Source organism: Poecilia reticulata, chromosome 15, assembly GCF_904066995.2.
Source record: "Poecilia reticulata chromosome 15, P_reticulata-male-v2, whole genome shotgun sequence".
NCBI classification, from domain to species: domain Eukaryota; kingdom Metazoa; phylum Chordata; class Actinopteri; order Cyprinodontiformes; family Poeciliidae; genus Poecilia; species Poecilia reticulata.
Genome location: NC_088844.1, coordinates 23083135 through 23097993, shown reverse-complemented (window position 1 = coordinate 23097993; position 14859 = coordinate 23083135). Strand labels below are relative to the sequence as shown.

The window sequence follows — 14859 nt, the reverse complement described above, 5'->3', positions numbered from 1 at the left end:
TGCAGCAAGAAGGTTCTGGGTTCGATTCCCAGCCTGGGGTCTTTCTGCATGGAGTTTGCATGTTCTCCCTGTGCATGCGTGGGTTTTCTCCGGGTACTCCGGTTTCCTCCCACAGTCCAAAAACATGACTGTCAGGTTAATTGGCCTCTCTAAATTGTCCCTAGATGTGAGTGTGTGTGTGTGCATGGTTGTGTGTCCTGTATGTCTCTGTGTTGCCCCATCTCTCGCCAGGAACGTTAGCTGGAGATGGGCACCAGCAACCCTCCTGACCCCACTGAGGGACAAGGGTGAAAGAAAATGGATGGATGAAGCTTCCTGTACATAGTAAATCCTTGTACAGGTTGATATTTGGTGTGAATAAATTTGTGTTTATAATTAAAAGAAACAATACAAGTGTTTAAAAGTGCTGAAAAGAAACTACAAGCTCAGCAAAGAGACATCCGGCTTCGTCCAGATGAATAAAGACCAAAGGCAGTCTGGGAACGCAGCCAAGGCTTCTCGTGTAGAAAATATTGATCTGACATGGGTCATGTTTAAGTTGAAGTCAACTATCGAATTCTTTTGCATCAACCGAGGTCAACACACTTCAATCACAGCGATGACATCCAGCGAGAGCGTTCAGGATACCAACCTCTGGGTGGTTTTCCTCCATGCAGAACAAAAACTCCTCCAGCTTCTGCAACAAAAGAGGGAAACGTTTGTTGAGGTCATTCGGTCGTAAACCTGCTCATGAATTATTAAAACTCCAATTATGGCGGTTGAGGGCTCCATGTGTGCAGCATCATCATATTGTGAAGAGGTCGTGATTATTTATCCCCAATTCAAGCATAATAATGAAAAAAAAAAAAGGAAAACGAATATTTGTATTATCTTTGCTTCAGGTTTTTATTGTTTGTATTCAAGATATGTAATCGCGCGTTCCTCACTAAGGAGGGAAGTAATTACCGTTCCTCTTGCAGGCCGGCGTATTGTTTGTGGCTTAAGGGAAAGTTCATAAGAGAGGCAACAAATAATAATCAGCGGTTTTAATTAAAAACGGAGGCCTTAGTCGTTTTTTCCTTTCAGGTAAACACAGCAGACCAGCAGTAAGAGTTCATTCACAAAATGATTATTTCCAACCCTGCAGGGAAACAAAGTATGATTGCAGCTGGAAGGCAAAACTGCAACTGGGTTAAGAAAATGTACAGGAGAATGTTAATAGCAGAAAAAGCAAATATTTTACAAAAGAAATAGATAAATCGCACTGCAAAGCACAAACTATCACCTGGAATTTTTTAAGTTAAAAAACATGATTCATTCGGCTCATTTGCAAAATATCTATATTAAAAAGTAATCTTTTGCAAAGAGAAATGGTGAAGGATCCCTTTCTCTCTTTGTGTTCCAACCTTGTGAAATATTACATTAGACTAAGTGTTGTCCTATTTGAAATTAATAGCAGGGAACCAAAGTACTTGACACTTGCAGTTTGGTTCAAAACAATAAGGATTTTTATCTCCCTTACTGAAAAACATCCACATTTAAGTCTAAAATTCTGCCATAAAATATGAATTTATTTGATGACTTTCTGAACATCTTTACCATAAACATGAGCCACAATTTTTTTTTCTTTTCCTTTCAGGGTTTCTTTTGCAGAGAAAGAGGAAAACTGAGTATCCTTGACACAAAAAGAGAGAAATGGTTTCCTGTCTCACCTTTTTAGCTGTTGGAGAGACGTTATGATGGGCCTGGGGGCTTTTGGAAGAAAAGAAAGACAAAGAGACAAAGCAGGCAGAGAAAATGACTGCATGCAGTTTGTAAAATGCAGGAGACGGGAGTGGCAAACATTAACGCAGAAGGTACCGCAATGGATGCAAATAGCAGGTTCAAGAAAAGTTAAAAAGGCTTAAAGAGTGCAAGAAAATAAATGAGTTTTAATACATGCAAGGGATTATATTATGCTCTCAGAGAAAGATTATGAAATTTAAACTTGTTGCAATGCATCAGTGAAGTTACGTATCTGAATGAGCAAAATTATAGAAAAACCTTTGGTTAAATCACAATCCAGAATAGCCAAGGATTAAAACATGTCGGAGTTATTTCTTCCACTGCTGGCTTTGTTCCTGCCTCAGATGAATCTATCAGGCCGTGTGGGCGGAGGGAAGGGCGAGAACAGGAGAGAGCGAGTCCGATTCGACCCTGAGGCGGCGGGACCTCTCCTCTCGGTAGGGTTACAAAAAAAACTCACACACATGCCTGCTTTACACTAAACACATGTAAACATGTAGAAACCGACTCTGAAATTCAGCGGTGTATTGAATGAACCCCATTGATGGCATCTCCAAACGGCCACCTCCCTCAAAAATGCCTCCGAGCTAACAGGCTAATAGGCTGCTGCTCGACTCTCTGCGGTCGGCAGATTTTTAGGCTCTCGCAGCGGTGTGAACTGAAAACGTCCTCTCCAGTCAAGTGGGATGGCTGACAAAGCAGGCGTGCTTTATTTGAGGCCACGCTTCACACCACATTACATGTAAAAAAATGCAGCCGAGTCTAAAAACATGTGCTTCAGTTTGACCTCTTGGTGGCAAGCGTAGGTTATGTTACTATCCTGCCTTAAAGCCAGAGAGGGGGGATCTTATACATTCAAGAAACTTCATATATCTTATGCGCTGCAGCATGAATGTACATGAATAATGCATGTTGTGTTGGTAACAATACATTCACTGTTACCTTTGTGAACTCAGAGTTCTGCAAGTTGGCCTCAGGACACCAGCGGCCTCCTAATGCAGTCAGCATGGCGCAGTCTTCTTCTTCTTTGGTGGAGGGATGGGTGGAGGTATAAACCGCTGGATCGGGGGCGTCGTCCACATCTGGGCCACCGCAGCTGGAGGTTCGCAGCTGCAGGCCTCGAAGGAACAGGTGACACGCTTCCAGGTCGGCTTCCCAGATCCGCTCCAACCCGGGACAGCCACAGCTGGAGAGAGAGAGAGAGAAAAGAACAAAATGTTTCAGAAATTTATTTCTTCTCATTATAAGACTTTTGATTTATTGTCGTTACAATAAATCCCAACTAATGATGTTTAAAAAATCCCAAAACTGCCCACAGTTTTACCATTTGTCGGAAGATAATAAAACTAGGGGTGCACCGATTGCAGTTTTCTGGCCGATTACCGATTACCGATGTTTTAAAAAGCTTAATCTGCCGATCCGATTTAGACCGATACCAATTTTTTTTAACTGTAATGTTGTTCAATATAGCAAGAAAGTTGTTGATTTGGCAACAGTGGAGTCATTATTGTTAATTGTAAATGTGCAGACGTAACTTGGTAGATCGGTCTGTCGGTCAAACGTTTCTCACCGGAGAGCAAAAGAAGACAGTGGCTGATTCTCAGACCTTTGCCAAGCAAGATAAGATCAGTGGATAAGATCAGCTTCATATGTAAAAATTGGCCGATCACCGATGTCCCAAAATTAAGGAAATTGGCACCGATAAATCGGTGCACCCCTAAATAAAGGTATCAAAACTTATAATCAGTAATGCAAGTAAATTTATTTTTTTTGTCAAGTGCCTTTACAAAGCATGAGTAGATTAAGACACCATCTACTCTTCACACCAAAGTAATAAAAAATAGATAAAAGGGTGATCCAACTGTGTGTGTTCAATCAGCAGAGTGTGTTTAGGTTTCTGGTGGACAGTGAGACGTGGATAAATGCCCAATAATCGTATAATAGCACTTTTATGGCAGGTCGTATTTTTATTTTATGTCCATAAAATCAGCCCTCAGGTTTGCCCCTAGTTGGGAAATTGCCATACACACTTTGCAACAGGGTTTATGTCTTGATTTTCTTCCTTTCATTTGGATTTAAATGAAACACCATAAAAGAAATCCCCCAGGCAGCAACAGACAGACACTTAATGAATGGCACTAATTTACTAAAGAGCAACACCTAGTGTTCAAACCAGCCAAGTGTTAAAACATTTCACAATTTATTTCTTTGTATTTTTACACGGGAAAACGTTATTTAGTACTGCACAGCATTATGTTTTTACAAATTATAGTGAAATTTACAGAAACAGACACAACAGTTTGATGTATGATACCGATATAAAAGCTACTTGTTTGACATGTCGTCTTGTTTGACATGTAGCTGTGGGACATTCCTTCATTTTATAGCACAATCAAATAACTCTGATGCCTTAAGTTTGTTTTTAAAAAATGCCATATTTATCAAATATGACTTCAAAGAAATTTGACTTTGTAATTTGGTGTCTCTTTCTCTTTAAAAACTCTTTGTGAAGCTAACATCACTCCTCTAGCCCTTTAATGTTTTACCATTGTGGAACTGAGAAGTAGCTCGTATAATGAGCTCAGAAGATGTGACGTTCCACCAGGTGTTTGCTAATTGCTGCTGGCTAGTCTGAAGGAGCTGAGTGGTGGAGATTTGCACATGTGGTTGTCTCAGGAGGTTCAAGTTTTTCTCAAACATGAATGAAAGAATCAAAGCAACACTCCATGTATGGTTTTGATAACATTACAACATGATGTTGATTTTACATAAAACCGCTCCCTTAATAAATTTAAAGCATAAACGAGGAGATGTGGATTTATCTGCTAAGATCCACTGATAAGAAGCAACTCTAATAAGACCATTAAATAATAATGAGAAGCTAAAATGACTGTGTTAAAGCCAGTCACACCATCTGAGAGCAGAAGCGCAGTAAAAGGACATCTTTAACAGCATCTCCACATTAAAGCACCGACAGAAGAGTGACGGGAGGAGAGGGAGTCGTTTGGGTTTGGGAGACGCTGACAGAAATGTAACGAGAGCGAATGTGCTCCTGACAGGTTGCCCTTTAGCTTCAAAGAGAGCCGGTATGGAGGGAAAAAGGAGAGTGGATGTCTTCATCTTTCTGAGCATGAAAGAGAACAAGATGATTTTTGCTCTCTGAGTGTTACGATCCCTCGCTCTGACCAGTAAAAAAACTCACCTGGAGATGCAAAACTAATTATTTTCAATCCATTTTACTTCTTAATGCTACACTGGAGGCTATGAATGGTTTAAAATCTAATTCTTATCCTTGTTTGGTATCTTTTTATTTAGTGTAGTATGAAAATCTTCTATACTTTTTCAATTTTGCTTCAAATCAAACAGCCTCTCTACAGTTTCAGATGTGAAGTCTCTTCCTGACCTTTTCAGTACTTTTATGTATTCACCTTCCTCTTTTAGTGACCTTTAGATAACAAATTATTACCAGCTGGCTTCAGTCCCAGCAGGTGACATTTTACGACATATATCCATTGATCTTCATAGAAACACATTCTAGCTTTAACATATTACACATAAAAAAAAAAAACATAAAGAGACGCTGAACATATACAACAATGTATTTGACTCAGTCTTTTGTTCAAACGTTGAACATTTATGGACATATTTACTGTTTCTGGTCCAAAATATGTGCAGCTCAGAAGTAACTGGGCTGCGTTGTGTGATGTCGGTACTACATCATCTGCTACCAGAAATAAAGTTGATTCTTACTGAAACATCACAAACACTTCCTGGTTTTGATGTAGATAATGTTATGTTTCCGTTTTTTCAGCAAAGATTTCCTCAGGGGGTTACATGTCAGGAATAAGTTTAATCTCAGGAATGAATCAGAAACTAAACTCAAACTGACATTTTTACCATCCTAAAGGAAGAAGGATTTTTTGAAGAGTTCAAAATGATGAGCCAAACGTACAAAAAAAAACATCCTCTTAGTCACAATATACTTAGGTTTAAGCCTCTAAAGTATTGCCTTTTTTACCTAGAGTGTAAAACTCTTTTTCTCTTTCGTATGTCAACAAACTAAAACACAAAACGCACTCAGATGATATTGTTAAATCTCTCTCTACTCAGCGATGAGAGTCTCAGCCCCCAAAATTGAATGCCACTTGTTTTGCAAGCCTGAAAAGGCTGCCAACCTCTGTTCCCTGCCAACGCACGCCTCTCAGCTGTTTTCTAACCTTCATTTGGCAAAGAGACAATAGAGAGATTGTTCGTCCCCACCTCCCTGCCCTCGCCAATTTTCTACTCAACACTCGTGTTTCTGAGTTCCTCTAATAGTGGGGATGCACCCATTGAGCCATTTTTTTTCTATTCCTTTGTTTCTTTTGAAGATGAGAGGCACACGCATGCTCGCTTACACGCGTTTTCCTAAATCATTATCAACTGGAGGTGCATGTGTTTCTGGGAAATATAAATATGCCAGAAAATCTTCGAGACTCGCTGTGAAGAGCTGGCATCAAAGCTCACATAAAACCCATCAGTGCCTAAGCCTCCTTGTTGTGATGGCGTCCCGGTGCCCGTCGCTATGAACTTCCCACTCAGGGGGTTAATTGGTGGCAGCCGCTCGGTCTTCCATCTGACAGTGGCAGGGTGTGGGCGTGCTGCGCCTCTGACGGCCCAGTCAGGGGAAGGAGAAACACCCAGCTGTCCTGAGGGAGCGCAGACTGACAGGACTGCTCTTTCTCCTTGAGGACGTTACGTCTGAGCTCAGAGAGCCGCCGAGGGAGCGCTATAAATATACCAAGGGCTAACTGCTGAGCAAAGAGGCTCTGGTGTCGTCCTGCTTGTGCAAGCAGGTTTTGGTTGGAGCGTGAAAAAAGGTGCATTAAAGAATCGCACAAAGTTTGTGCTCAGCTTTTGGCTTTTGGGTGGAAAATAATGTAAAGCAAACACAATTTCCCCTGAGAGTTAAAAACTAAATGGGTGATGGAAAACCTACGTCCACAGTCCACTGCACTGAACCCCACTGAAAACCTCCTGGTTCTTCCAATAAATACTGATTTCTGAGTCAAAACATGAGCATTTTTGTTTCTAAATGTTGTTTTCTTTGCATCATTTGAGGTCTGAAAGCACTGCATCTTTTTTTGTCACTTTCTGTAAATAAATTCTACATTTTTGCTTGGATTTCTGGAGGCATGTTGTCAGTAGTACATAGAATAAAAGAACAATGTTCATTTTACTCAAACATATACCTATGGAGCGTACAATCAGAGAAACTGATCTCTTCTTTTTTTTTTTTTTTCCAGAGCTGTATATCCAAACTAGAAATGAATCACATTAATCCTGATTTATCGATTACAGAAATAATCAGTAACTAATTTAGTAATCGATTAATCTTTAACTGGACAATACAGATTCAAAAACACAGAGATTTTTTACAGTCAATCTACCAATATTCTGACATCTACTCCCAAAATAATGCACAATAAACTTAAATGAAACAGTTTTCCAAATGCCTCCACGATAATCAAAATTCAATCCAGCTGCTGGAAAAATCAGACATGAGCGAGGAAAATCTAACAAACTGCAGTCGGTATTCACACTTTAGAAATGGATGTTAGTGTTTCATCTTAGTGATGTAATTTCCAACACAACCAGCTGTGAAAAAGGTGTTGATAACACTGTGAAATAAAATAGAGGATCTAAAAAGGTAAGAGTGACAGACGGGAAAAGAACAATGGCGGCCGCATTTATTGGCATTACAACGGGACGATGTGTAAAAAGGCCTGAAACTTACATTCATCTCTTTTTCTATCAATATATTGTTACACTGAAAGTATTCGTAACATCCAACTATTAACCGGAATCGCTTAAGAATACAGGCACTCCCAACAATTACCTGAAAATAAATGTAACAAAAGATTTTGAAGTTAGAGAGTAGATTGTTTATCTACTGGTGACAAAGTTGGACTAGGACATTTATTTATCGTGCCATAAGCCACAGAGAGGATCATGTTGTTTTCCAGAAAACCAGGTGGAAATGGGAAGAAATAAAGCACTGCCTACGTAATGCGAAGTACAGTACAGTAAGTAAGTAAGTAAGTAAGCTTTATTTCTATAGCACTTTTCACAGACCAGGATCACAAAGTGCTGCACAAAGTATAAAAAATAAAACAAATTAAAAACAACATACAAACAATAAAACACAGTAGTACACTAAAAAGCAAGATTAAAAAAGTGGGTCTTAAGTTGTTTCCTGAAAGTGTCTATGCAATGTAGAGATCGAATGGTGCAAGGTAGCTCATTCCATAGGCGGGGCGCCACAGCTTTAAAAGATCTGTCTCCACGAGTCTTAAAAAAGGTCCGAGGAACCGTCAACAAGTTCAGATTCGACGACCTGAGGCTCCTAGTTGAAACATAAGGCTGTATGAGGTTCTTAATGTAGCCTGGCGTCTGTCCATGAAGAGCTCTAAAAGTCAGTACCAGGATTTTATAGTGCATCCTGTAAGATACAGGCAGCCAGTGCAAGCTTTTGAGGATGGGAGTAATATGTTCCCTCCTGTGGGTGCAGGTGAGCAGGCGTGCAGCAGAGTTTTGTACTACCTGCAGACGCATTAACTCCCTCTTATTAAGACATGTAAACAGACTGTTACAATAATCCAGTCTAGATGAGACAAATGCATGAATAATCATCTCAAGCTCACCATAAGTTACCATTTCACGAAGTTTTGAAATGTTCCGAATTTGGAAAAAACAATTCCTAACAAGGTGATTTATGTGCCGCTCCATAGACATTGCTCCATCCATGAAGACACCCAAGTTGCGCAGGTTGCTCTTAACTGTGCAGCTCAAGTTTCCAAGGTGCTGCTTAATTCCAGGCACAGCACTATCAGGAGCAACAATCAAGGTCTCAGTCTTATTGAAGTTCAATAATAGGCTGTTTTCAGTGAACCATTTTGTCACTTCGGCCAAGCAACTAGTGAGAGCGCAAAGTTTATGCGGCTCACTAGGCTTGAAAGAGCAGTACAATTGAAGATCATCGGCATAGAGATGATAGGACACCTCACTAAACTTCTGAATGACCCTGCTTAGGGGAAGTAGGTACAGCAGGAACAAAACAGGTCCCAAGACCGATCCCTGCGGCACACCCCACAAAAGCCCTGCAGAATCAGACACTACATTTCCCACTGACACACTAAAAGTTCTACCAACCAGGTAAGAGGTGAACCATTTCAAAACGCAACCCGACATTCCAACCAAATGTTGGAATGTCAGGATGCCATGGTCCACTGTGTCAAACGCCGATGACAGATCCAATAAAACCAGCACAGAACATTTACCGGTGTCCGCTGCTATCATAATATCACTAAACACCTTCAACAGGGCTGTTTCAGTAGAGTGGAACTCACGATACCCTGATTGAAAAGTGTCATAAATGTTATTTGCCTGCAAAAATGATCTAAGTTGGATGCAACAGGATGTGTGATGCTGAGGGCTTTTTTCTCTCCCAAAGGCTTTGGGAGCATCGACTGAATGCATCGCATAGTGAATTCTTCCAAATATTAACAGATTTTATACCAAAATCCAATGAAAGTAGGATCTTTATTGGTCTAATTACCCAAAACATTTGACCAAATCACCACAGAAATAACTCACCAGATACAAAATCCATAATTTTCTGCATTTTCCAACCTTGTAAAGAGGCAACAAGCTAATGGTTGTCTTATTAAAGTCATTTCAACAAAGTATTAATAGCATGTATTCAAATAATAATTCAGATAGTGAATTTGTAATGTGTATTTGTTCTCACTGGAAAAAGATTTCAGTGTGAAATTATGCTACTAAAGTAAATAATTAATGTATTTTAAGGCATTTTACACATTTTAGATTTGATTCTTCTTGGAGATTTTGTACAAGTGAATATTTAGAGTGCATTTCAAAAACTGAAGAAAAGAGTTTTATACTAGTTAACCCTTCCAGATTGAATGGATCGGCGACGTTCCAGCCAAATTTGCAGACCCGTAATTCCCTGAAAAATTACAACAGTTTCTGAAAGGGGAGATGTTGCACTTTCCAGCCAATATTAGGTTATTACGGTAATTTCACTCCCACTAGCAGGAAGTGAAATTAATCTGAGGGGCGCTCTTTTAGTAGATGGTAAATTGCGAAAATAACTTGCTAGATATTGAAAGTTATAGTTGTTATGCATAAATGGGCAAATATATATTTATTCACAGGACATTTAAAAAACAGCATACAGTTAAAAATAATCAAAAATATTGAGGCTGAGATTTGAAACTTGGGTTTTAACCCTTTTTAATGGTCAGAAATTTAGTGAAAGCAGGATTTTAGGTTTGAAAAATGCTGAAATTATTAACAATTTTTTTTTTTTTTTACATCATTGTGACGTTTCAAAACAAAAGTCTTTCCCAGGCACTAACAAGCAGATAAGGCTTACTAACACGTCTTTTTTACTGTACACGTCCATTCAAGGTTTCCTAAATTTATGTTGTGATTTTGCTCATTTTTCCTTTTTTTTTTTTTTTGCTTACATGCAAACTGCATGTCTGCAACCTCTGCGAGGAGAACATGCCCGAGCATTTTAATGACTTCCACACCCAGCTGGTTTGCATCTATCATACATGATAAATAACAGCCAAGTCTCTGCAGAGGAAGGAGCGTGAAAAAGTAGGACAAACACAAGAAGCACTTACTAATGAAGCATCTACATAATGCTTTAAACAACTCCGAGGTGCAGCTAATTTGAATTAAATTAATTTTTGTCTGGTGACACACTTAGCAGCTTCTGCACTGCTCTATTATTCTTCTCTAGGTTTCGGTATGGAGGAGATAATAGTTTTTATTTTTTCAGAGGAATCCGTCGCCGTAGAGACCAGACACTAATCTACTTCTTCACCACTGTCTAGAATATTTACAGTGACTGATCTTGAGTGATCTTTGCATCTGCATGTGGTGTATTTTACCAAGAATTATATGCGTTTCTACATAACAGAGCCTTTTGAAAATGTAAACATTTCTAATTAGATTCAATCAGGCTGCAAGAAAGCAAGAGAGAGCAAGACTTCTAGTCTAGTTCAATCATTTTGAGAAACTGAACTCATTTGTGAGTGTGATGAAGGACGATTATTATCAAGTCCTTTAACTCGTTGGTGTGATATAAAAATATAAATTTGGTGAATTCGCACGTTAATTCACTAAAGGAATTATTTACTTAAAACAAGCTGCTATATTTTGCTGGAAAGTTACTTGTAAATTAATTTTGTCTCAATTCAAATATAAAGATATTTGTACTTGACATTTGCCAAAAAAAACTTGATAGGATTTTGTGTTTTTTGTCATTTTGTAAATGTTGTTAGTTAATTAAAACTCTGAATTCACTGTTTAAAATATCAGTGAGATGTTTAATCAAAGTAAAGAGAATCAGAAAAGCTGTCAGGAACTATTTTTATTTTAATTGTATTTTCTGACACATCTGAGATCTGTACAGGCTGTGAGAAAGTGAGAGAGAGCAAGACTTTAATCAGGTAACGAGAGGCTGTTTTAATCTCTTTGAACTCTCAACTTAATTACAGTTTTTAATTATTTCTATTAAAAATGTTTTCTGAATTACAGTTTTAGTTATTTTGTATAATAAATAAATTTGGGTTTAAATTAGTCAAAATAGGATCTTATACAATCAATTATTTGGTTACTGGCATTAGTTACTGAATCTGTGTAAGAAAATAATTTTTTTTCAATTTTTCAATCTTTCAATAAAATCTGCTGAGATTAGATGCAAAGTTTCCGGGTTGGTTAAGCCAAACAGTCGACTGGTTAAAGACGTATAAAAGACGAATATGTCACACAGTGGATAGAAATAGGATATTGAAAGGGTTAATAAAATAAATCATAAATTGAAACACTTTAGACCATGTGTCAAATTCGAGGACTGAGGGCAAAATCTGGCCCGCTGTGGCTTTTCATGTGGCCCTCTAAACCCCAGGCACCAAATATTTCAAAATTCTTTGCAAATATGTCTAGTGGCTCCACAAAAATCACAAAAACAATGACGAGTCCTGCAGCTTGAAAAGATGTTCAATATTACTTAATCCTAAGAAGTACTTATCAAAGCTAGTTATTGATATTTTAACAGTTTTTTAATGGGTTTTATCAACACATACTCATATAACTTGCTCTTAAAAACATTTGAGATCTAAAAATGAGTTTATTTTTGGCCGTATTTTAGATTCAGCGTTAATAATATTATTTGCACTTTTTATGCAAAAAAACGAGTAGAAACACAGCAAGCTATGTTGACATAAAGTGACTCATTTCTGTCTGGCACAAACTCCTCCAGAGGTAACTCTGTCTGTTAAAGGATGCAAAAAGGGAAACCAAGAAGAAAAACAGGATATTTAATTAAAGATCGTTTTCAGTTTGGTCCCGTTTAGATATTAACTCGGGTCCTTTTCTATCAATTTGGTGCAAATTGTTCTGCAACAGTCAAAGCAGTTTTAGTTTGGTGCAAAACGTAAAGCAGGTGTTGAATTTATTGACTCTGTATGTCAAATTTGCTACCTGTGTGAGCAAACACAACAGAAGGATCCACTTTAGAAGTTTCTTTGGAGGAGAAGAATGTGGGGGGAGATAGAAATGAAGGTAAAGACATAAAATACATTAGAGGGTGAGAAGATGAAGACAAAGTGCAGGTGAGAGACGGAGTGAAATGTGAGAAAGCGGCTCTGGGAAACAACAAGGTGTGACTGCGCGGAGCCGTCTGAGGTGATGCATTGAGGAGACGGCGATCTGGTTAGAGGACGGCAGAGGTGAGAGGAAATTCCTCAGAGGGTTCTGCTCTGTTTATGTCTTCCACTTGAGGAACACGGAGAAAAAGAGCAGCCATACCTCTGCAGCCTGTCCTCCAGCAGCTCCACATACTTGGTGGCGTTCTCTTTCAGCCGGCTTTCTGCGTGGAGACAAAGGCACAAAAAGGAAAACGCATATTGTTACTTTCACTTTCATTCGCCAGCTTTTATTGGCAGAGATGTGGTATCCTAGCAACAAATCACGGCGCTAATACTATTAAAACCCACTTGTCATTAGCTGTGTTATATGGGCCTTTTCAGGAAAAGTAGTCATCATCGCACTTGGCAACAGCATTGTGCAGAGAAACTGCAACAGTACAAAGAACCAGCTGGTTCTCCTCTCGCTACGCTAGCACACATCTGAGGAGGGAATCAAATTTCAGGCAGCCTGAGGAAGACTCAGGGTTTCATCATGGTGTCGCTCCTTTCAACCTGCCAGATTTTCTGCAGGGCACAAGACGGATGGATGGATGGGTAGCTTATGCTGCCGTTTCCTGTGCCCTCCTGCCAGAGGAGAGCGGAGCCCGAGGAGGCAGGTGGAGGACGCAGAACGGTGTTCGTTTCGGAGACGAGGGCAATCTGAGCACCGTTAATGAGCTCATGTATGAAACATGAGAATATGCCCCACACAGCAGGAGACCCTTGAACACAATAGGATGCACTTTAATCAAATTGCTCCACATATATGTAGTTAAGCACAAAAAGAAAAGGGAAGATCATAGCCGAGCCAATTTAGTGATGTCGTCAGGGTAAAAAGACAGAAAATCACCATTGAAATGAGGATTCTAACTTATATTGGACATATTTAGGATTGCTAGGGTTAACATTTTTTCTTAGACACTTTACCATTTTAATTTTAGCTTTGTATACGAGTGGAACTGATTTTTCTTAGCAAAAAAATCAGTTTTTGCTAAGATTCTGTGCAAAAATACAAAATCTTAGATATTTTCTAGTGCAAATAATTTTATTTCACTTTAATTGAGACAAAACTAACTTACAAGTAACTTTTCAGGAAAATATAGGAGCTTATTATTGATTTTAAAAAGTATTAGTTCCACTGGCAGATTTTTTCAATAATAACATGAGAGAAATAAGTTGCTATAAATGATATCTGCTTATGAAACTAGTGCTTTTCATCCATATTCAGGATTTACTGACTTAAAACAAGCTGCTGAAACGTTACGTACGCATAAAGTAAACAAGACAAAACCAAGCTGGATGTTAGACTAAACAAATCTTTAGTCTAACATCTGGATCGTTCCGTTTTTACCAAATGTTTTGGTAAAAGTTGCAGTATGTAACTTTTAAAAAGAAAATGTTTTATACATATTTATTAAAACTGTTGGTATGTCGTGACTGTTTATCAGCTCAAGTTCCTCCACCTCTTCCCAAAGCTGCTATTGCCATATGATTACATGTAACAAATTAACGAATTTTTTCAAAGTTAATGTCTATTTCCTTTTCTCAGTGTAGTTAGCAGTGAAAACACAGTTTTTAGGTTGCCCAAACTAAAAACTTCACAACTCATTCTGTTTTTCCATGCTCTGCTTGAGGTTTGAGCTCCAAAAGAGACTAACCTAATAAATCTGTGAACGCGTTTAACACTTCATGCTTGTTAAATAATCAATTTTCTCCAAGAACAAATAAACATTCTGTGAAAAGACACTGTTCTCTTGCAGTTTCAGCAATGTCTTGTCCAACTTAGCTCCGTATTCACTTCCTTCATGTCTGATGTAGAATAAATAAATTAGCTTTTTCTAGAAAACCCATTAAAAGTTTCACAGAAAAACTTTGAGAAGGTATTCTCACAGACAAAAAGAAGAAAGCACTTCATTTTAAGTCTAAATGGATATGAATGGATACTACTTCAGTTTAATCCCACTCATCCTTCTCACACTGAGCCAGAATCCGCACCAAAAGCGTCACCTAATTGGACGCTCTGAGTCACAGAGAGGTTTGAGTTATAATTGTATCATTGTCTTGATGATGGTTATTAGACAGCTTCAGCTCAAGGATGTGACAGGCTCGGGGCCAGGCTCAGTGGGGGGGGGAGGAAATGTCTTGGAGAAAGTGGCTGTGACAAACACTTCCGCACACCCACTAACAAAGATAACCGAAATAACTCGGAGCTGGAGATAGTAGGGCTATTTACGAGGAGGCGTAAGTAAAGAAGTGAATCTCTCCCTAAAGTTTTTCATCTAAAGTAACTAAATCAGATTAAAAAGCGAGGCCTGTGAAGGCTTTAACGTGT

General features: G+C 38.7%; 1 protein-coding gene across 4 annotated transcripts in view; it reads right to left on the bottom strand.

Moving 5' to 3' along the window:
- disc1 (DISC1 scaffold protein) overlaps positions 1 to 14859 on the bottom strand; it is a 54606-nt gene that overhangs the window by 11840 nt on the left and 27907 nt on the right. For 3 of the 4 annotated variants that reach the window (XM_017308864.2, XM_081616225.1, XM_081616226.1), the window contains 3 exons: positions 12649 to 12709; positions 2707 to 2950; positions 632 to 676 (listed from right to left, as the gene is read on the bottom strand). In XM_017308864.2, coding sequence (XP_017164353.2) covers positions 632 to 676; positions 2707 to 2950; positions 12649 to 12709 — 350 coding nt within the window. Of the gene's footprint in view, positions 1 to 631; positions 677 to 1691; positions 1732 to 2706; positions 2951 to 12648; positions 12710 to 14859 lie in introns of all 4 variants that reach the window. The other variant, XR_001777323.2, reaches the window with a different exon arrangement.